At 33.7% G+C, this 24,048-nt stretch overlaps 2 protein-coding genes and 1 long non-coding RNA gene across 4 annotated transcripts; 2 read left to right on the top strand and 1 right to left on the bottom strand.

Moving 5' to 3' along the window:
• Window positions 1–3,267: 3,267 nt before the first annotated feature.
• On the top strand, window positions 3,268–10,681 carry LOC114380175 (putative calcium-transporting ATPase 11, plasma membrane-type). The gene is made up of 7 exons (XM_028339127.1): window positions 3,268–3,486; window positions 6,501–6,555; window positions 6,662–8,607; window positions 8,699–8,857; window positions 9,111–9,282; window positions 9,380–9,681; window positions 9,972–10,681. Exons 1-7 carry the CDS (start codon window positions 3,313–3,315, stop codon window positions 10,278–10,280), a joined length of 3,117 nt encoding a protein of 1,038 aa, XP_028194928.1. The 5' UTR covers window positions 3,268–3,312; the 3' UTR covers window positions 10,281–10,681.
• Window positions 10,682–15,104: 4,423 nt separating this feature from the next.
• On the bottom strand, window positions 15,105–19,588 carry LOC114380473 (zinc finger CCCH domain-containing protein 53-like). Of its 2 annotated transcripts, none has more exons than XM_028339549.1 (9): window positions 17,873–19,588; window positions 17,604–17,783; window positions 17,318–17,503; window positions 17,127–17,221; window positions 16,788–17,033; window positions 16,509–16,674; window positions 16,123–16,335; window positions 15,929–16,007; window positions 15,105–15,802 (listed from the first exon to the last, which is right to left on the bottom strand). In XM_028339549.1, exons 1-8 carry the CDS (start codon window positions 18,835–18,837, stop codon window positions 15,944–15,946), a joined length of 2,115 nt encoding a protein of 704 aa, XP_028195350.1. In that variant the 5' UTR covers window positions 18,838–19,588; the 3' UTR covers window positions 15,105–15,802; window positions 15,929–15,943. The 2 variants fall into 2 exon arrangements, with proteins under 2 accessions (XP_028195350.1, XP_028195351.1); XM_028339550.1 differs by having other exon boundaries at window positions 17,324–17,503.
• Window positions 19,386–20,017, top strand: LOC114380474. The gene is made up of 2 exons (XR_003659723.1): window positions 19,386–19,504; window positions 19,585–20,017. It is a non-coding gene; the product is annotated as an uncharacterized LOC114380474 (long non-coding RNA).
• The last annotated feature ends 4,031 nt before the right edge of the window (window positions 20,018–24,048 follow it).

Raw genomic sequence — 24,048 nt, 5'->3', positions numbered from 1 at the left:
GCACATGGCATCGAGAGCTGCATGGCTCATGTCACTTGTGAACGATGGTTATGAAGATTCGAGAAGGTAAAATGAGGGCTGACTTGGATTAAGATTAATTTAATGGATGCAAAGTATCTTAACAAATGAAATAATACTACTAATTTCAAGTATGGTGATTACAAAGCCTAACAGCAACAACTCTTCAACTACCACGTATATTTCTCACGAAAGTTTAACTCCATTTTTCCAGTGTTCAAATGAACAATTACAAAAGCATATTTTACGGTTAGTTAAAATTCATTAAAAATTATAAAACTATAAAAAAAAATAAGTATCACAAAATTTTGTAAATTTCAGTTAATAATAAAGAGGGTGTTTAAAATAGTATTAGGCTAGGTAGTAAAAGCATTTCTCATTACACTAAATAATATCACTAGAAATTAAAAGATGACAACTATTGCTAGTTTGTTACCACAATTACTACTGAACGAATCGTGAGCAACAACGTTTGCCCAAAATGGAAGGCGAAAAATAATATTCAACGTGACAAGTAAAAAGACAAACTTAATTAAGGACAAAAAAAAAAGTAATTAACCTTGTATATAATATTGCGGTGAGTTTTACGTAACAGGAGATAACAAACACAAATTAATGAAATAGGTGGCGAATGAAAAGGAAAGAATTTGAAATATATATACATCATGAAATGCGAAGTAGAGACTTATTATGAACGGGATTGACTACAAAATTGAACGGGAAAACGAAACCAATTAAATGTACCTAGAATTGAAGTTGAGTATAAACTAGGTAATTTCCATATAAAAATGGGAGTTAGCACTTAGCATAGTGTGTAATTCAAGGAAGGGTCAATTAATCTCGATCGGTGTCTCTTCAATACGGTGAGAGAGAAGTTGTTGATTCATTAGCACTTGAGAATGTAGCACTAAGCATCTCAGATGAAGAACTAGAACATAAAAAATAGAAATATTAAAAAGCTGGGCAAAGCTATATGAATGGTGAGGTGGCAGATTGGAAGCATGAGTTCCAAATGATCATTATTATTATTATTCAACAATTGGTGCCAGGGAGTCCGGGAATGGCATAAACCACACAGAATGCTTAGCCACCAAGAACTGCAGTCGCTGTCGCTTCAGTGACCACTCACCCTCAAGGCCTCAATTATACTTCTAATTGTTACATACCCACCCCTTCAAACCCTTCTTTTATTCATTCCCACGCATGCACACACAAAATTCTTTTAGAAACTTACCGTCCATGGTACAAACCTTTATTCATGTTTTGATCAATTCAAGGGTGACCATTGTGGAACTTAAGGATGCAGTTCCAAGCCAGATCATTTTCCAAACTTTTGTGTTAAGTTTGCTTACACAATGCTACTCCTTATTTTTTTATCTTGATGATCCACAATGTATTTCTTCTCTCTTATTAATAAAATCATGAGTCAGTTTCTACAATAAAAATGGTTATAATCTATGTTAAAATATATTTTTACCTCCTAAAGTCATTTAAAAATGGACCACGTTGCCACTCTCGTTAGTAAGTCATTTTGAAAGAAAAAAAATAGCAATAAAAGATTCTTAATCAATCAAAAAAAATTGCATTCATTTGATTGAATTTTATTAAAAAATTCAAATTAAATCAACAAGCGTATGAATTAATCTGTACACAATTGTGTTAGTTATTTTTTTTTTTCAGTTAGAAAATTACAAAGAAAACTAACTCCTATACCCATGGCGTGGCATCTGTTAGCTAAAGAGAACTAATATCTGCAGGACAAGAATCCCACATGACTAAGGAAGAAACAGTGGTGGTGTAGAAACACCGCACCCAACCACCATTGTGCCAATCACCACCAACCTCCCTTTCACCGGATCTGTGGGACTATTCTTAACACGTCTCCTTAAGTCAGGGCTCCTCACCACAAAGCGAGGACTGGCGGCACCCATCGGGCAACAAAGGCATCCGAAAGGTCCCCTTAAAAACCGGTTCATAAGGGGGTGGTCTACCCAGCTATATAAGCACTTATCAAGTTTGTTAAACATCCGATGTGGGACTATTCTCAACAAGAACCATCACAACTTCCATGTCATCGAACGCCCACGCCGCCCTCTCTGCCACCGTGTACCACTTCCCCCTTCCCTTACAGTACTCCACGTCCGTCCACGACACCTCGTCTGAGGCCCGCCACACCGGCCACCCCGGGTTCAGAACCATCGTGGAGATCGAGGAGGTGAGCACCCTGCATTGCACACCGCTTTTTTTTTTGCATGGATAGCCCAGTCCGGGTCTGTAAAACCGACCGAGTCGCTGAGTTTCTTCAAAACTGATCAAATTTAACCGGATCATTCCAAACCAAATGCATGAACAATCCAACAACGAAATTAGGTCATCGAATCCTAGTCTCACCAGTTGGATCAAACCCATTTTTATAACAGTGATTTTCACTAACTCATAATCAAAGTGTCAAGAACAGGAATGTGTATGTAATGACACTTTGACTATATGAGTTAGTGAAAATCACTGTTATGTGGTATATGAAACCAAAACGAAAATTTGTCTTTATATGTTTGATATTTAAAGAAAAATATCTATTTTATTGGATAATTTTTTTTAAAATGTGACACTTATTTTAAAATAAAATGAGTAATTTTATACACCAAAATAAAAATGGAAAATTATAATTGATTGCTATTATAAAATAATTTAACACGGACAACATAGTAATTTTAAACTCATACCAATGTTCATTAATTCAAATTATTGTAATTGTTAACCGATTGATTTTAATATTTTTTAATTAATTATAACTTTATGGTTATATTTTTCATTGATTAAATATATTTACGTTTTGTTTTGATTATTTTATTAAATATTTGTATTATCAACCTAAATATTTAAATCATAAAAATATATAGATTATAATTACTCTTTAATTAATAAAATTATATAGTTTTGTAAACTAAAAATGGAAAATAGTTATTTGTATTGTTTTTAACAAAAAATATTATTTTATATATACAATTGATGACTAGTTATATTCATTTTTCAGCCAATAATGATATCAATTAAGGTAAAAGAGTATAAGGAAGAGGGCTATGCATGTATATATTTGTGTGCTCCTCTCCTCACCCATTCTCATGCCTGTGGCAGCTCTCTCTTGTTCCCGCCATATTCGGCGACGTTTGAAACTTTCTTTCTCTTCTTCCTTTCATTCGTATTAACCAATTTTGCGATAAAAAAAAATATATATATGAGACTGATTTTGTATGAAGCGATCGATCAGTGGAATAGCTAGCTAGCTAGCAATTAATGGAGAAGTACCTGAGAGAAAACTTTAGCGTGCAGCCGAAGAACCCTTCTGAGGATGCTCTTCTCCGATGGAGATCCGCCGTCTCCGTCGTCAAGAATCCCCGCCGCCGCTTCCGCATGGTGGCCAATCTCGCCCAACGCGCTGACGCCGAACAAAAGCGCAAGAAGCTCCAGGCACGTATTCATTCCAATTCCAATACCTCACAGTAGATCAAAATCCGATTGCTTTTGCTCCTTTACAAATTTCCGTTTTTCATAACATTGGTAGCGTGAAATGAAAGCTAGTTTTAAGTGTAATTAAGTTCTTATTAAACCAGTTACGTACATCATGATTCAGAAACCCTGTAATTTTTTTTAGCTATAATCATCATGCATGTACGCAAATTTATCTTAATAATAAAATCTTACATGATCCGTACCGGAGAATTAATTCCTCCTAAAATAAACAGATCAGACGTATCTTTCTTCACACGGTTTCCCGAAATTCATTTTTTCTTCTTGAAAGCCTAATTTTCTTCCGCCATATCAAAATCACAGCCTTTTGAGTTTACTAGGATTTTGTCAAAACTTAAAGGGTTTTGTTTAGTTATTGAAAAATTCTCTCTTTCACCTACTTTCTCTGTGGAGGTATTTAAACTTATTTAATTATTGATTAAAAAATAACAGTAGCATATTCAAACATAGGAATTGAGTCTGATAGAAGGGTTAGTGCATGTTTGCTTGGGTGTTTTGTATGCACATGGCTTCAATCTTTCCACGTTTAAATCAAATTTTAGGTGGAAGCTACAAGGTTAGGAGGAGGAGCTACTTCCATTTGACGTGAAGAATCGCATCTCAAAATTCAAACTAAAAATATGCTACTTTAGTTTCTCACAATTTAATTAATAAATCTGTTGAAAAATATGTTCATATTTAGTGTTTAATCACATCTGCAAATTGGATTGTCTAAAAAAAACTTTCTCCCATAAGAATTAATGTAGAAGAAATTTCCTAACTTTCTCCTTGAATTTTTCCGTCTGCTTTTCACACACCTACCTCGACTTGAGAATTCAATTTTTATGAAAATTAAAAATGAGAGTGACGGACATTGAAATTTCTTGTTTTATGAATCAAGTTTCTCGAAAGCTTAACTGACTCAATATATTGCATCAAGTACCGTTCAAACAAATTAGTCTCAATCTTTCAAAGATAGGCAAACTTTTTTCATACCGGTTGCCATAGTCGGGAAACAATTTGATATAGTCAAATCAAATGGCTGTCAATAGGATGGCACATGTTCTCCACCATCCACCTACATGTTAAATCTTCTAATCTTTATCTTTTTGTCTCGTTGAATTGTAGTTTTTCAACATAAAGCTCGTCTTTTTGTGCTTCCTAGTTCTACATATATTCTAATTGTTTCCATTATGAAACTCAAACAAAACAAAATTAGTTGCATGACGAAATTAAGATATATCATGCATACGTATATCTTTAAGTTAACCCATGCAACCATGCATGACCACTTGTTCCATCATATGCTATATGCAATGTAAAACAGCAAAGATTCGTGTTACTACCCTACTTTGAGTCATTTTCTTCTTTGTCTTGGGTGCCTATTCTTTAGTCTTTGGTGCTACCCTACTAGTGTTTCTATCATTTTCGGTGTATTTCCAAAGCAACTTCACTTGGTCGTACTGATTTTATAAAATTTATCATAATCATAATATTTATATTACTATTAATTACAAAAAAAATGACATGAGTTATATGCTTAGGATTTGTAAGAAATTTCATACAACTCCTGGCCTAGCAAATCAATAAAATTATGTTATATACCGTCCTGATTAATTTGACAACTGTCATCTCAATTTTGTATTTGTTAGGAAACAGATACAACAACAAATCACACATAATTGTTATATCTGGTGCTTTGAGTAATTTAAATTTCTTTTCCTACTTCGTTAGGCAATTGGTTCATGTACATTCTTTAAAAAAAAGGCAATTGGTTTATGTACATAACTTACCTTTCATTGAAATTACTGTATGATAGAACTGCTATATTACCATTTAATGTGTGATAGAAAAAGAGGTGTATTTCTCTGCTTTCATTTCAAGTTGATTTTAATTATAATTGTGATATGTACCAGTATTTTCAATTTTCAAATATCTCGTTCTTCAGAGCCATAACAACTTATCGTCTGATCTAACCCTCATGATGCTTTATCAGCTTGAGGGTGAAGACGATAGATTATACTTATTGAATTTAAAATTATTCTCCAACATTATTAGCTAAACTATCATAGTTTTTGGACTTATTTATTTAAGGGTAGTAATATATAGACACTCATATATCACAAACACTCCTTTGATATTCTTTATTTTTTTATTTATGTTTTTCTTCTTATTCATTATATCACTTTTTCTTTTTTTCTCTTTTTTTTAGGTGCCAAACAGCATGAGGTGTTTATGCATCTTTATTTTTTATATATACCGCATGGAGCAACAGTTTTTTTTTAATAAAAGAAACGCTTTTACTTAAATATTCATTATTAGATTAAACTTTAGTAAAACTGTAAAAGTAATATTAGATTTGTTACCAGTGCCATTGAAATTTATGACTTTTACATGATCATATATGTTAGAGATAATAGGATATGTTTTCATCAACCATATGCATGTATTTAGCCGTTAAAATATTTACTCAAATGATATCTTGATAGAAAAAATGATATTTTCCTCTATGCTCACACTTCTAGTTTGAATAATCAAAAATGCTAAACAGTACGAATACGAAATTGTATATACACTGCACGGAAAATTCGTTCACAAAGTTATCATTCTTTCATTTTTATTTTTTTTAGTAGAAGTTTAAAGAGATGAGAGGTTATCAATTCGAAGTTATTTAGTGTCACACTGTCACATATCTCATTTTTTTAGTGCATATGAATTGGTGAGTAAATTTTATGTGTAGTTGTCTGCTTTTTGTTTAGCTAATTAAGGAACTAAACCGTTTAATCTCTTATCTGGCACTATGAAAATTGTTGTTCAAGTGAAAAAATGCGATATATATATCAGTTAGCTGGAAGCATGCACATACAGGATATATAAAAAAATGCAATATATATACCCTTTTAAACGTTGAATGTCATGCATTTATTATCTGTCGCCCTAACACACTTTGCATATGCTCTAACTATCTTGACCAGGAAAAGATACGGGTGGCTCTCTATGTGCAAAAAGCAGCGTTGCAATTTATTAATGGTATACACACTTAACCGCTTTCAATACTCAGCATCTTTTGGTTATTCACTCTAACGTTGTTGTTCTGTTAAATTAATTTTTTTTTCTTTTCCTTCTCATCCAGCAGCTGGGAACCGTGGTGGTGGTTCCATGCTCTCCAAAGAGATTCAGGAAGCAGGCTTTGGAATTGAGCCTGACGAATTAGCCTCCATTGTTCGATCCCATGACACCAAATGTTTAGAACATCATGAAGGAGTTGAAGGACTAGCAAGAGCTGTTCGTGTGTCATTGCAACAGGGCGTTAACACACTAGATGTTCAGCACAGACAAAACGTCTATGGTTTTAACCGCCATGCCGAGAATCCCCCCAGAAGCTTTTGGATGTTCGTTTGGGATGCAATGCAGGACTTAACTCTAATCATCCTTATGGTATGTTCTTTTGTTTCAGTAGGTGTTGGAATCTTAACAGAAGGTTGGCCAAAAGGTATGTACGATGGAGTGGGAATCATACTATGTATCCTTTTAGTGGTCTTTGTCACTTCAATCTGTGACTATAAACAGTCTTTGCAATTTAAGGATTTGGACAAAGAAAAGAAAAATGTGAGCATTCAAGTTACAAGAGACAGCAAAAGACAAAAAGTTTCAATTCATGATCTAGTGGTAGGAGACATAGTCCATCTGTCAATAGGGGACATAGTTCCTGCAGATGGGTTATTCACATCAGGTTTCGGTTTATTAATAGATGAATCAAGTCTATCAGGTGAGAGTGAGGCTGTGAATGTTGATCAAGAGAAGCCTTTTCTTCTATCAGGGACGATGGTGCAAGATGGTTCTGCTAAGATGCTGGTGACATCCGTTGGTGTGAGGACTGAATGGGGAAGATTGATGGATACTCTGAACGAAGGGGGAGATGATGAGACACCACTTCAGGTCAAACTAAATGGGGTTGCCACCATTATTGGAAAGATAGGTTTGTGTTTTGCAATAGTCACATTCATGGTTCTCACGGGAAGGTTTCTCTGCGGGAAAATAGCTCACCATGAGATCACAAAATGGTCACTAAATGATGCATCTAGCCTTCTCAATTTCTTTGCCACTGCTGTCATTATAATAGTTGTGGCAGTTCCTGAGGGACTGCCTTTGGCAGTCACACTAAGCCTTGCATTTGCAATGAAGAAATTGATGAATGACAAGGCACTAGTAAGGCACCTCTCCGCATGCGAGACAATGGGTTCAGCTAGTTGCATTTGCACTGATAAAACCGGGACTTTGACTACAAACCACATGGTTGTGGACAAAATATGGATTTGCCAACAAACTAAGGCCATTAAAATCGGCAACAGTGAAAATGTGTTGAAGTCCTCAATTTCTGAGCATATATCTGATCTCCTTTTGCAATCCATATTCCAGAACACTGGCTCAGAGATAGTCAAAGGGCAAGATGGAAGGAACAAGATCATGGGTACTCCCACAGAGTCCGCATTGCTGGAGTTTGGCTTGCTTTTGGGAGGTGATTCCAAGTTTTATAACGACAAGTATAAAATAGTGAAGGTTGAGCCTTTCAATTCAATCAGGAAAAAGATGTCAGTGCTGGTGGCTCTTCCCGATGGCACCAACAAGTATCGAGCATTCTGCAAAGGAGCATCAGAAATAGTTGTCAAAATGTGTGAAAAAGTTGTTAATGCAGACGGCAAAGTCGTCCAATTGAACGAACAACAAAGGAATAGCGTCACAGAAGTTATCAATGGTTTTGCTTCTCAGGCTCTGAGAACGCTCTGCATTGCCTTCAAGGATATTGAAGGATCTTCTGGAAGTGATAGTATTCCTGAGGATAAGTACACGTTGATAGCTATTATTGGGATCAAGGATCCAGTGAGGCCTGGAGTCAAAGAAGCTGTTAAGACTTGTTTAGAAGCTGGCATTGTCGTTCGAATGGTGACTGGCGACAACATAAATACTGCTAAAGCAATAGCTAGAGAATGCGGCATATTGACAGATGGAATAGCAATAGAAGGACCAGATTTCAGGAACAAGAGCCCTCAAGAACTGATGAACATAATACCAAAAATACAGGTCTTGATTAATTACTGTTCCCTGGATGGATACTCCTTTTAATGTTTGGCAAGGATGATGCATTTATAAAATGGTTTCTTGATGTGTGTAGGTAATGGCCCGATCGTTGCCTCTTGACAAGCACACCTTAGTGAAACATTTGAGGGATGATTTTTATGAGGTTGTGGCAGTAACTGGTGATGGGACCAATGATGCTCCAGCGTTGCATGAGGCTGATATTGGACTTGCTATGGGTATTGCAGGGACAGAGGTTTGTTTGTTTGTTACTACACCCACATTCTATATAATATCCTTCATGACTTACCATTTGTTCCATGCCATCTGAGATTGCGTGCCATTATCTGCTTGCCTTATATCATTTTAGGGTGAGAATAGGATTCATATAGTAGGCAACAATAATTATATCATTTTGTGGGCATACTTAATATGTTTTCAAATCAATTGGTTTTAATATTTTACGTAGCATTGTTTGTTAAGGTATTGTTAACCTCCATGTTCCCCAGGTAGCCAAAGAGAACGCGGATGTGATTGTAATGGATGATAACTTCGCAACCATAGTGAATGTTACCAGATGGGGCCGTGCTGTTTATATTAATATACAAAAGTTTGTCCAGTTTCAGTTAACAGTTAATGTTGTGGCTCTCATGCTGAATTTTGTTTCGGCATGCGTGTCAGGTAATACATACAGCTAACTTTTTAAGACGATCTTTTCAGGTCATAGCTAAATATTTAGTTCAATTTAGATGACTAATCACAGCAGAATCCATTTCAGGTTCTGCTCCTCTTACTGCTGTTCAAATGCTTTGGGTAAACATGATCATGGACACCCTGGGCGCATTGGCACTGGCTACAGAACCTCCTCATGATGGGCTTATGAAGATGCCACCAGTTGGAAGGAACGCCAAAATCATCACCAGGGTCATGTGGAGGAACATAATTGGTCAGAGCATCTATCAAATTATTGTCCTTTTGGTTCTCAAATTTCGTGGCAAAAAGATTCTCAAGCTCAATGGACCTGATGATGCTACCTTACTTCTCAATACCGTCATATTCAACACCTTTGTATTTTGCCAGGTAATAGATCAGTTAACTTCACGTAGTAGACCTTGAATATATTTGATTAAAACATATTTGTTCCTCACAAAAAAAAAAGTGTTTTCTGATTTTCATATTTTACTTTCCCTGAGTCTCAATTTGTGTAGTAATTGGATGTTTATGTGGTAGGGTAGTGCATAGTTTTTTTCTCCATTGTTACTTAATATGCTTGGCCTTGTTACTTACTTTTTGGTCATGTTCATGCATCCTGAGGCACACACTAACCAACTCTTGTCATTGGAAACAATATTTCTGTCATTAACTAATAGGTATTCAACGAGATAAACAGCCGTGACATGGAGAAGATAAATGTTTTGCAAGGCATGTTGAGCAGCTGGGTTTTTCTGATGGTCATGGCCGCAACTATAGGGTTTCAAGCCATAATAGTTCAATATCTTGGTGCTTTTGCTCAAACAGTGCCACTGAGCCAGGAGTTGTGGTTAACAAGCGTGATGATTGGTGCAGTAAGCATAGTTGTAGGTGTTGTCCTAAAGTGCATTCCTGTTCCATCCAGTAACTACGTTGCCACGCACCATGATGGCTACGAGCAGCTTCCAAGTGGACCAGAGCTGGCATGAATACGATAGATTAGATTATGCAGTTCACTATATAACTTTGATCACAATTTTGATTCTTTTTTTTTTTTTCAAACCCTTAAAGAAAGATACCTACCCCTAAAGAAAGATATACCATAACTTGTCATCGTTGGTTGTCTTTCATTTTAGAGTTTATTTAGACTCTTCCCACCATTCTTTAATTTCTGCCCTCAATATTTTTTCTATTTGTCTCATTTGTTGGTTGCACTGTCATTGTCGATCTTGAGTATGATATCATCCATAATTCCTCAACCCCCTTTCCTTTCACTCTTTCGGAGGATGTTTTTTTGTCTGTAGTGAAAACATTAATCTGCTACTAAACATGTACCGGAGCGAAATTAGGAGGCCAAGTTTACAAAGTTTTACTTATCGTCAACTTATTATTATATGGTCGGATTATTGTTCAAAGTTAATAGTTTTTTATGAATAATGTTATTCTTCTAATACATTTTTAGAACAATTTGTATATATTTATTATTTTTGTTCATCTATTCTTATCACATCATTAATTTTATCATATACTTCTCTCTTTTTCTTTCTGTCTCTAATTTAATGTTTGACCCAAAAACAAAACATTTTGAGAAAGATAAAAAAACTTATGAATTTCAAAAATCTTCTTTTGCCAAAATATATATATTTGTTACCGAAAAAACTCTATGTATATTAAATGTTAAATTAATCTATAAGTCTGAAATTTTTTTAACAATTTTTAATTAGATATTTAAAATATTTTTCTTAGTTGAGCTTCTGAACTTGTATTTGTTATTTATTTAGGTCCTAGGCCAAGTTTTTATGGGCCAATATTTTCACTTTTGCATGTTAACATTCTCACCTTTACAACCTTTAGATGTTAAACTTGTATTCTCACTTCTTGCAAATAGAGGTGGGAACGGATCACACTAAACTTTTATCTACTTGACATGATGTATATCATAATTATTAAACTTAAATTTAATCTAATTACCTATTACGAGCTATTTTTAGGCTTTGGTATGGTCTACTTAAAAACCTATTTACATAGTTTGTTTTATAAAAGACTGGCCAACAAGCCAACAAGCATATAAACCTAAATAAGCCAACAGGTTTAAATAGACAAACATACTTATTATATATTAATACTTATATATATATATATATATATATATATATATCAAACTTAATAGGTGTTTTGAAAAACTTAAACTTCATTTTTAGTAACATGTTAGACCTTTGACGGGTCATATTATAGATCTCTGACATGTTATTTGATTTATTTTTACCCATACATATAAAATTGAGAATAATAACATGCAAATACTTAACCATTTTTAATTAAGTTTCAAATTATTTATCATTTTTAAATAGATCATTTAACTATTTTATTTTACTTTACAATTATGTTTCTGAATTCGTATTTATTTTTTTAATTATGTTCTTATTAAGAACATAATTCAAAAATAAATACAACTTCAAGAACTGAATTGAAAAATAAATATTTTGAAATTTAATTAAAAAATTTAAATTTTACCTTTATTAAATGATTAAGTGAATGACCTTGACTACTGTCTCAAAGATCAATCTTGTTTGGTTGAGTTTGAGAATTAATTCTTCACCTCGTTCTCAGTCTATCACTTTTGTCTTGTCAGACATTATTTCTTCGGCTATGTTTAACTTAGGCTCTCTTTTTTGTTCCATCTATTTGACATCGATAAATGAGCTAATCTACTAAAAAAAGTCAAACAACCTAGGTCATGAATTTTAATCTCATCTTTATCACTTTAAGTAATAAAAAATATCTGAGCTAATCAACTCATTACTTAGTACATGGCTATTACAATTAATTGAGATAAAATTTCCTCATTCTTTGAGATTATTTTCAAGATTTGATTAAATAACAACGATTAAATTTTCTACATGATTTAACTTTAAGGTTAATTTATTAAAAATTAATAGTTTAAAATAACTTTATATCACATTTTAAATTGTTTACTAAGAATCTAAAATATAATTTATACATTTAAATATAGTTATTTATTATAAATAAAAAATTTAATATATATTTATACATAAAAAAACCTTTTTTATAAATTTTAATTTAAATTAAAACACTTTTTTGGTTTTTAAGACAAAATTAAAATTTTAGATAAACAAATGATTTATTAGCTGAATAAATTGAACTGAACTCTTCTAACCGATAAGTCCTGGTTTGATTCCTGCAATCAGTCTTCCTTACCATAAAATTTTGTATGAATGGTCTTGTACTTTGCTTCTTTTCTTCTGCTAATAAAAGGGACAACAAATCTTTCGTTTTCTGTCTCAACAATCTACCAACACAGTACATTCTTTTTCATCTTCGGCCTTGAGTTGTGTCAAGTGCTGAGACTCTTATGTCGAGTGCATGTGCAATAGAAGTTGTCTAATCCATTTGAAGCATGTGGAACGAATATTCTTGCTAAATAATATGCAAACTTTATAATGGTGCACATTGTACCGTGGCTTTGACCTTTCCAATTTCCTCCTAATTTGAGCACTCTCTTACTCCTTTCAAATAATTTTTTTTTAATCACCTTTTTTTTTTGTGAATACTCTATTTTCAAAATCTTATGGAGTTCCTGTTTTTCAGTTTAAGATTGGTGATTTCAATTATTTGATGCATGTGGAGAGCATTTCTGCTTTGAATAGAACGACTAAGACAAAGTCCATTTATAGTATGTGAATGTGAACTCTAACAAATTCTTGCAGTAGATTTAATTGCCATATTTTTTACGATACAATAACATTGTACCAATTGATTCACGCTCTCGTTGTATCATCATTTTGTTATTTTAAGGTTATGCTTAGCATTCTTTTCTTTTTGTTAGACTTCAACATTTCAAAACTCATTCTTTTTTGTGCATATGTTAATGTATCTTTTTTTCACCAAGTTCATCCTGTAATATGCATATTAATATTTAGTACGATATATACATAAACAACCTTAAATGTATATACAATGCAATACACGGAATACAGTGAAGATATATGTATGCAAACAACCTTAACACAAACATGAAAACGGTGTCATATTTCCCCTTTTGTTTGAAACACAAGCTTATACTCGATTCCAAGAGCGTTGATCTGTGGGGTTCACAGACCGATTTAGATTTTGAACCCATCTACAAAGTATGCTAGTTAGCAAGTATTTTTTTGCATTAAGAGTACAAGAAATTTAAACAGAATAAATTTAAAAGAAATTATTTAAAATGACAAACTTTTAATTAATTTATGTAAAATATTAGAAATGCTTTACAAGAATAAATTTTGCAGGTTTATTCCATTTATTTTCCTTAATGACCTTCAAATAAAATAAATTAATGAAAAATCAAATAATTTATAAATTATATGATTTATTTTACTTGATGTACTTAATGTGAGCTGTCTAACGATCCATAAAATTCATCGTTTCTAAAAACTTACTATTAAGTGGAGTATGTTAAATGACTTATTTGATCTATACTCTATATTTAAACCTAAGTCATTAAGGTCCTGTGTTTGGGTAAGTTTTTTTATAAGTACTTCTCAGAGAAGAGAAAAAAAAAAGAATTATTCATAAATTAAAATAAATTTTTCATTTGCTAATTTATAAAAGCTTTCATGTAACTTCTCTAAAAAATAAAAAAAAAATCAATAAATTAACTAATGATTACTTAATAGAGAACTAATTTTTATTTTGAAAACTCAATTCATTTTTTCTCCTATAACCTAAGTGATAAATCATGAACACTTTTAATATCCTAGATATGTTGTACCGCTCAATCTTGTAAGACAATGATGGAGAGTCCAAATTTGAAGACTTTGGTGAAGAAAACCATAATGTCTGCATATGTATGGAGTACTGCGCATGATATTTTTGAAATTATTTGCGAAAAGCAAGATGATAACAATTTTAAAAATAATTTTCCTGTGAAACGAGGTATACAATCCGACCACAAACACTGCATTTGGAATTGCTATCAGGAGTTACCATCTGTTTCCCCATTGACCATATTTCTAGAATCCTATGCCACTAAAATATAACCACATGCACGCATAAGACCGTGACATGTGCAAACATGTCTTTATCACACATACAATCCAGTCACTAAAACACAATCTAATTCGTGAGCTTCCAAGAAACCAAGCATGGATTTACTAGTCATGGGTCACCACCATTGGGGCAATGTTCTGTTCTGTTGGCCTATGGTCATAAGTTGTGAATCATAATTAAAAAGGCAACTAACGTGTCAAAACCAACCAACCAACATTGCGGCTTGTGCTTATTCACGATATGCCACTCTGATTTTAAACCCTTTACTCAACATATATTGGTATTGGTTTTTCACAAACACCAGGGAGCTCTTGAAAACTTGAAAGAGGGCAAATTAATAAAAGCATAGAGCACAGCAACTCACATTCACAAGGCCACATCCACAGACCCCAAAAGATTCGAGTAACTGGCCACTTTTGTCATACGTGTGGGCATCTACCCTACTTTTAGATCTGTGCATGTCCTTTCCTGTCATGAAAGAGAATTTGAAGGGTAGAGAGATAAATATCTATGACTCACATGGGTAGGACCTGTGCACAACCTGTCATTATATAAATGTGTGTGTGGCCCATTTGCAGTGTCAGCAACCCCATGTGATGGTGTGCCTTGTGGTCCCCTTCTTTTCTCTCCAATAATGGCAAAAAAAAAAAAAGACAGACCCCACCAATTTACAATTTGAAGGGGAAAATAATTGAAGGAACAACGAGACAAATTCTCCTTTAAAATCATGAAGCACACAAGAGGAGAGGCAAATAGACCAATTAGTTTAAAAACTCACTTTTGATTCTTTCTAATTCTTGTTTCTCTTTTCTGTCAGGGTTGTTGATAAACTGTGTATAACAACTAAGTAGAACTACAAACTTAACTGATGGAACATAAGATCCAAGCTAAAAATCTCCACTTTGAACTTTAATCCAGCTAAGATTGACATTATACACTCCCCTCCTCACTTCTGGCCTTCAAACTCAAGTTAGTTACCCATCATGGGGGGGATCTCAATCAGCCTTGTAGTTATACAACTCTGCATTTACGGTTTTACCACTTCATCTATGCATGCTTTCTCTGGGTAATGCTCCAGCTGTACAAAGACTTCAAATTATACCTGTAACAACATAGGACTAACAATCTAAACTACTACATCCAAGGGTAATGAGAAGAAATTACAGTGCCATGGAGTTCCTACTACACATTGACTCAGGTGACTCTTTGTGTGTTATTTTAACCTGTGGTTTCCTTCAGCTACTACAGATATGAGAAGAAAGAAAATAATACAATAATAATGCTAACAAAAGAAAGCGAATGCCTGCCCCACTTCCTTCACTGAACTGCTTTTTACGTATGCATTTTGTATTGTAGTAAGTAGTATAGTACTGAAGATTGATGGTGATAGCCGTCATGATGGTGGTGGCGGTGATTCTCAATTATATCTGTCCGGGTTTCTTTAGTCATCTTTCACTTCCTGTAAATGTTGCACAAAAAAGACCAAACCGACATCAAAATTTAATAAACTAAACAACAAACCAATCCACCTTGACGACAACATGCAAAAAAGCCTCATCAACATAAACACCCGAACTAGCTTTACCTGAACATCAGGAAACTAAATGCCAATCGGTCCACCGGTGCCTGCGAACATACCAATAGTTCCATGGCCAGAAGAGAACCTAAAAACCAACCCAGATCATAAAAAAAAAACAAACAAACAAATTATAGATACTAAAATTCATGGCATGGGTAAAGAAGACTAATAGGCTAAAATGTGATGTCACACGCCAGTACCTTGGTATTTGGCAATTAAAGGATTTGAAAGTTCCCATGTCAAGAGCAGACGCTGCAGGAAGTAATGTGCTAGTCCCAAATTTGGAGTTGGCAGATGCAGCTAAGCCATCTGCATCAATGGCCTCATTAGATCCATTGGAGAAGGCAACCATGAAGTCTCCATCAGCTTTTGTTGGGGAAGCAAAAGGGCTATCAGGGAGATTATGCTCCAAACTGCATTTATTCATAAACCACTTAAAATGCTGACAATCAAATTTAGGCAAATTGGAAAACCTGAATAAATGCACGATTTTTGTTGCCATGAACTGAAAAAGGGATTTGGTGCAAAAAGGTGTTTACTATTCTGGTGCCCTTTTAGCAATTCAAAATAAGAAAAGGTTTTATACCATTCTTGCAAATCACGATCTTCATGACTAGAGCTCTGCTTGCCATTGCCTTCATCATACCCATTCTCACCATTGACATCCACTTCCTTGCCAACAGAAATGTTGACCTGCTGTTGACCAACAGAAACTGATGCAATACTAGCTGGAGCAGAACTTGAACCACTCTCTGAAATCAAATAACATAAATCTCAACAAATTCATTCCATTTCCCAGAAACGCACCAAGTTCAATTCAAGAGCAGCTGAAATTCGCTGCCTTTAAAATGTGAGAGAGATATACCCTTTGGGGCCTCTGAAGTGATGTGAAAAGAAGGAACAAGATTTTGGTTGAACATGTTAGGAGAATGGGTGGGGGAAGGAATTGGGCTTCCGGCGGAAAGTGCACGCTGGTGATGCTTCTTGATGTCAAGAAGTTGTAGACCCATTAGCCTCCTACTTTGTAGCTCAAGAGCTTGCTGCAAATCAGCTTGCTCCTCCAGCTTCCTCCTCCACAGCATGTCTTGAGTATTGTAGAACATTCTGCCTCCTAAAACCATACAATTAAGACAGTACACGTGTTAAGTAGAGTAGGTTTCACCAACACAATCTGAAAAGACAACAAAATGGAAGGTTCAACTACCAAGTTGAAGATCAAATTGGTCTCTAGCATCTAATCCAGTAGGAGTACCACATGGTGAAAAATCTCCTCTATCTACCTGCTGCTGCTGCAGCTTCCTGCAAATCACAAGAAACAATAGTGAGCACATTCAAAACAAACTCAAGGGAATAACAAAAACAAAAAGTTAACATAAGAGTAGAAAGAGGGGGTGCCTGTACTTGTCTGGGACTTTGCCCTTCTCCTTGTAAGGCTTAACAAGCACTCGTGCATCACACACAAAATGAGGGTTTCCTTTAGATAGAATAAGCTTCACGGTCTCTGGATAAACAAAGGTAACAAAACCAAACATTCGCTTCTGCTGGTATGGGATCCTCACGTCTTGGACTGGACCATATATGCTTCAACAACAGAAATAAAAACTATAAGTTAATATTTCTGCCATTGACCAACTATGCACACTGACCCCAGTTAACAAAGTTAAACCTAAACAATAATAACCTGAAGTAATTTGAAACATCTTCCTCCCTGAAAGTGCTATCTGCTGGGAAAGTCAAGTAGATCTGCCTGGAAGCTGGGTTTACCATGCCAGGACTGTTCAAAGAAAAATCATTTCTTTCAAGCCTGGATCGTCCAAATTTATGCAAATCCTCACTCATCATCAGAGCTGCAGCTGCCGCTCTGCAATTATTATCAACCATGATTAAAATTCTGCACCCCAACTATTATAAAGACAACAGCAACCAAAACACTTGATTGCAAAGGGGTACCTTTGGGTATCATTTTGTTGCTGCTGCAACAGGAAATTCATGCACTTAGGGGAGTATGGAAAAGTGGAAGAGGCCATGAGCTGAGAAGCAGCAGCCAATCTTTGTTGCTGACCAGATTTGGATCTTAAGAGCTCATGGCACTGCTCCATCATCTCAATCTTGCTAGGAGAGCCAACCATTGCAGCATCAGCATCTCCAAGTCCACCATGAAGGAACCTGCAACTAGTCCCATTTTTACAGTACCCTCTAGCAAAGTAAAGACAAGGCTTCCATCCCAACCCAGAATTAGGGTCCTCAGTGCCCAAACAAGCATCATTGACTGAACAACTCCTACGATGAAGAGACCCTCCCCAACCATAGGAAGGAAAAAGGGTAGGGTCAGCAGCAGTAGTAGGACTTGAAGACAAGTCTGAGTTACTAGGGTAAAACATATCTGGGTTGTTCTTGTGGGAAAGAGCAGTACTAGTTGGAGAACCATCATTCAGGAAAGCAAGCTGGTCTTGAAGTTGGAACTCATCAATTGGATCTGAGCCTCCGTTTGCATAAAAGGGTAAGGACAATGAAGAAGTAGAAGAGCCAACAACTAAATGGTTGGGACTCATCAAATCATCAGGAGTTTGAAGCTCAGACATGGTAGGCCATGAAGAAGGGTTAGGGATAGTGAGAGCAGGAGGGATATTGGTGCCACTGAGCCTTGAAGAAGTGTTTAAGTTTTGCCTAGAAATAAAGGGTGAAGGAGAAGGAGGAGTGGAGGGTGTGGGCGGAGAGTTCGAAGGTAAACCTAACTCCTTGCGGGCTTTGAGAATCACAGAGTGAACAAGTGCTTCTGGACCAAATGCTAGTCTAATCATTTCCTTTTCACCATGGTCTTGAAGAAGAAGTACACCCATGATTTTGGAAGCATTTTCAGGGTCCAAGTTTTGGATCCGTGAAAACACAATTCTTGTAGCTTCGTAACCATCCATCGGTGAACCCCAAAAAAAATATTGCTACTTGATTCCACAGCAAACTAGTCTATCCTAAAAATCAAATTTGCTTTTTTTCAAGTTGAGTCTCTCTCTCTCTCTATTCCCTAGTGGTCATGTATCTCACTCACTCCTGTTACAAGTAAAGTTTCTTTCTCAACCACACACAAAAGCCCTACCTACCAAGTTGAGATGAGTGGTGGCACAGTGAGTTTATTTGTCATATTCCAGCAAGCATAGCACAAGGGGAGAAGAAAAGAGTAAGAAAGTTGAGTGTTAAAAGTAGTATTCCCGTGTGGTTGATTAATGGGAGAGGACTAACGGAGGAGGATGCCAAGAGTTACCTTTGGTAAAAGGAAAAAGGAGAAAAATAAAGGAAAAGAAAGAGGGACAGAAGATGGTGGTTGAATTTCTCTATAAAGAAGTTATGAGGGCAAAAGTTGCAGAAACAACAAAAGGAGAAACTTCCAAAAAATAAACTCTTTTCCTTTTCTTTCTCCCTCCTACTACTTATTAAGCAGCTCCATTCTTTGCCAAATTAAAATTGAAATCCAAATCTGAGGAGAAGAGTACGGGATTACCCATGAAGGAAGATAAAGTCAGTCTCTTTACTCTTGGTTCGGTTACTGTGTTTGAAGTTTGAAGTTTGAAGTTTGAAGACACAATGGTATTCAGTCAAAGTTACTAGAAAAGCCAAACCACCGCCTTGCTTAATAGTAATTGGTTATAGTAATAATATGGTTGCAGGCTTTGTAGATAGAAGTAGCAGAAGAAGAATCAATAGCCAAATGCGTTTTATGGGGGCAGTGAAGTTGAGAGCTCAACTCAATTATCAAGCCAAGATTTTCTTCACTAACAAGCCGGAGAGATCCCACTCTCACACTCCTCTCTATGTATTTAGTATTTACTTTCAAATTTCATTGCACACCAAAACTCAACAGTCATTTCCTCACTCCAATTCCTCCTTCAGAGTTTGCTTCTCACGCCCCAACACAATCTCTCTCAGCCTCTGTGGGACCCTCTCGCCATTGGAGACTGAACAGCACGCTCCAGGTTTTGCCTTCATTGGCTCATCATGTCTTTACTCAGATTTCTTAATGTATATTTATATTTATTTATTTATCAAAAAAATACATTATGTATGTTTGCTGATTATAATTAATTCAGGGAGTTTCAACAATATGAATGAATTATTAATCAAAAATCTTGATTTCAAGTTATTTTAGACTTGTTGACCTTCAGTAAATTCAAATATGATTGAGTAAAGATATTTTTATTAAAAATGACTCGTCAAATTATGTGAGATTAATAATTAATAGAATCGATAAATATTTTATATCAATCATATAATAATAAAAAAAATATATATATATATGTGAATTATTATAGTTTTTAAAACAAATTACACACTCTTCTTCTAAAACTTGTTTGTATTACACATGATATTTTCTGTTTTTGAATTCTAAAAAAAATCTATAATTTTTAGACTTTTGTTACATCCATCTTTCCCTTTTGGAGTAAAAATTACATTTTCTCTCTTTCTAATTTATTAAATTTTTTGATAAATATTTGGTTAATGACTTAAAAAAAATTATTAAGATGTGTAAAATTACTCTATTCATTACTTTTTTATATTTTTCTATGATTTTACAATGAATATTTTATTATTTTAATTCTTTAATTAATATCCTAAAAACAATTATCTAAAAAATCTAAATTTTTTATGTGACTATTTTATTAACAAAAAATATTATATTTAAGATGATTTTAAAATACATTTAAAGTAAAACTTATTAATATATCACTTTTACAATAAAAATAAGTAAGTGTACTTTTGAATTACAAATGTAAATTTACTTTTACTTACTTTTACAATCAAACTTTCGAGAGTTTACATAGCTCGTGAGAGTTTTATAAACTCGATTCGTGAATTCAACTTATACATTTAAAGAGTTCACTTAATAACAAAATATTTATAAATAACATATCAATTAAGCATTTCAACAATATAATAAAATAAAATAATAAATCATAAATTTCACAATACTGAAATAATCAAGTCTAATAATACATCATTATTAGATAATAAATTGCAGATGTTATAGTAGTGGTAAATCATTCTCATCGAGGATTTGATGTTATTCGAGAACAATTATTTGATGTTATTAAATATGAGAATTTTTGTATTTGAGAATAATACGCTAAATGAATATATGTTGAACACTAAATAGACAGAAAATAATAAAAAATAAAATTATATTTTACTCTAATTTTTTTTAACTTGTTAATTCGATGATAAATTTAACAGAGTTTATATTTCTTAAGAAACGAATACCATAAAGAAAAAATGTGTTAAGTGTATTTCGGTGATGTCCCACAAGTTATATCACGAACTAGCATTAATTAAACCCATCATTTGCCATTTAGATTACTTCTTATTTGCTTGGTGATGTCCCACAAGGTGTTGCTCCCCTAGCTCCTCTATCATTATTCTCAAAGGGTCCCTTTACAATTATCACAAATATATGTAATTTATTTGTGATTGTTGTTGGGATGATTACTTGATAATATAATGTGTTATTATGTAAAGGAAAGAGATAGGTGGTTCTTTTGACGCTAGAAAATCACAAAAGATATATAGGATTCGTATAGAGTATTTTTTTATTTAATTTTTTTAATCTAGGAATTTGTATAGAGATAAGAGTATGATAGCTGCATCCTGCTTTCTCACTTATCGTTTTTGAGATGCCCCACAAACAAAATAGAAATGATGACTTAATGTCTCTCTCCACCTGTTTTTTTTTTCTCCCTCTTCGAATCTAAACACCCAACTCATATCTCGATATATTTAGTAATGCTTAAAAGTTAAAAGTACATTTTTATACTTTTAAAAAAGTTACTTACATCAACATCTTTTCATAATACTCGTGTAATTCTTAAGTCATTTCACAGCTTATATTGCTGATGACTGAAAAAGGGTATGATCAATAGGATGTTAATAAAATCAGGCAAATTTGATGAACCGATCTTAAATGACTCCGTATATGATATTACATGAGTTTCATCCATAAAAAAAACATTAGTTTCAAAAAATTAGGTTTAATTTTAATTTCATTTAATCCCTTTTTGTTCAAAATTGTATAAGCTTTGGGTTAGCTTATTAGCCTTTTTTCTTTTTTACTATTTTTATAATATTATAGAGTTTATTTGATTGACTATTTTTATATATTAAGCTAAAGCTTCATGTTATAAAATAATAAACAACAAAGATTAAAAGTTAAAGACATTTATGAAGATCTGTCAAACAAAAAGGCATTTATGAAGAGCTTCCAAAAATTATGATTATATTAAATATCAAATATTTATGAGATGTGTTTATGTAGGAATGCAATCTCAGTAAAAAAAAAATATGTAGGGACAGAGGAAATTTGTATAAAAAAATAACTCAATAATGAAGAATTCTATCCTTTCAAAAAAATATAAAAAAAAGGATTTTATGTGATTGATGTTTTGAGGATATCGTGTGTGCATGGTGGCATCAGAGTGTGCATGTTAGCGCATTGTGGGTCTTGGAGCATGGTTAGGTTACGCGTGAATAATTGAATACTTTCCAGAACTTAATTTCTTGAAACGGATTTTTTTAGTAAAAAAAACATACCAAAAAGTGTAAAGAGAGACAAGATTTGTAAGCAGGGGAGGTATATTTAACAATTTCCCATAAAATTGCCATTCATTTAGCTTTTAAAAAATTAAAAATCATGAAAGAATATAAAATAAATGTCTGGAAATCGTTAAGGACAAAAAAATGAAGAAAAAGAAAAATTGGCCCATGTGTCAAAGGAATCAGTATAGCACATGAACCTACTAATTGTATGTTGATTGTTGCTTTCTGCACCGTCATAATTTTCTACCAGCACCCATTACATTAAGTAAGATCCAATCCAGAATGTAATCGGGAATAAGCGTGGGCTACCTAGTAATAAACAGGCCCATGTGTCAAAGGAATCAGTATAGCACATGATATTTATAACCCATTTTTTTTATCTTTACACCTTCACATTTATTGGTTGTACTGTCGTCATTGTCGATCTTGAGTATGATATCATCCTAATTCCTCAACCCCTTTCCTTTCACTCTTTCGGAGGATGATTTTTGTCTGTAGTGAAAACATTAATTTGCTAGGAGAGCGAAATTTGGAGGCTAAGTTTACTTATCCTCCAGTACTAATTATATATATCATCGGGATTATTATTGTTCAAACTGAATAGTTTATTTATGAATAAACTTATTCATGCAATACATTTTTATATATTTATTCTTCTTTCTATCTATTTTCATAATATCATTCATTTTATTATATATCTACTTGTCTCTTTTCTTTTTTATCTCTCTAATTCAGTATTTAAACGTTGTTGCTCTTTATATATTAATAATGAATGAGGAAAAACTTTTAATGTTGTATAAAAAATGCTAAATGAATCCAGCTCAGTTGTTGAAAATATGTCTTAGTTTTTATATATGAGTTTAATTCCCATGGATAAATAAACATATTGCATCAAAGATATACAATCTTGTTTGGATGAGTTTTCACATTTTTGTCTTGTCCGCCATAATACACTGGTTATAATACTATTTTTTTCTATAAGCTAAAATTATCAATCCTTGGAAATATTAGGGGGAAAAATCACCGTTTTTTTTTTCTTTTCCTACGTTCTGATAGTTACTCTGCATGTGACGTACCTTGATAAACATGAAACTTTGTTTTTGCATGAAGCATGATCAAACGTGTCTACTTGTAGTTCATATTTCCACTTTGAACGAACAAATTTATACTCCTCTGACAGCAAATTCCCCAAACAGATCATGTTGGCATCAGGAAACGGTATAAATCTCACATCTACACTCTTATGAATTTTCATTCGATCTAATGCTCTAAATTAATGTCTGTAATCTTTATTTCCTAACTATTTAGTTTTAAGTGCATGGATAATTTAAATATAATACTAATCTTTTATTTAAATTTAAATGGTCAAAATTAGAATTTCAGATAAACAAAAGATCAATTAGGCATTGGCTGAATAGATTGAATTGAATTCCTCTTACCGACAAGTCTTGGTTTGATTTCTGCAATTAGCAATTAGTTCTCCTTACCATAAAATTTTGCATGAATGATGTTGTACATTGCTCTTTTTTTCTTCTGGAAAAAAATGC

The sequence above is a fragment of the Glycine soja genome, chromosome 12, assembly GCF_004193775.1.
Source record: "Glycine soja cultivar W05 chromosome 12, ASM419377v2, whole genome shotgun sequence".
Taxonomy (NCBI): domain Eukaryota; kingdom Viridiplantae; phylum Streptophyta; class Magnoliopsida; order Fabales; family Fabaceae; genus Glycine; species Glycine soja.
The sequence above is the reverse complement of the archived record's forward strand: the minus strand, read 5'-3'. Positions and strand labels throughout refer to the sequence as shown.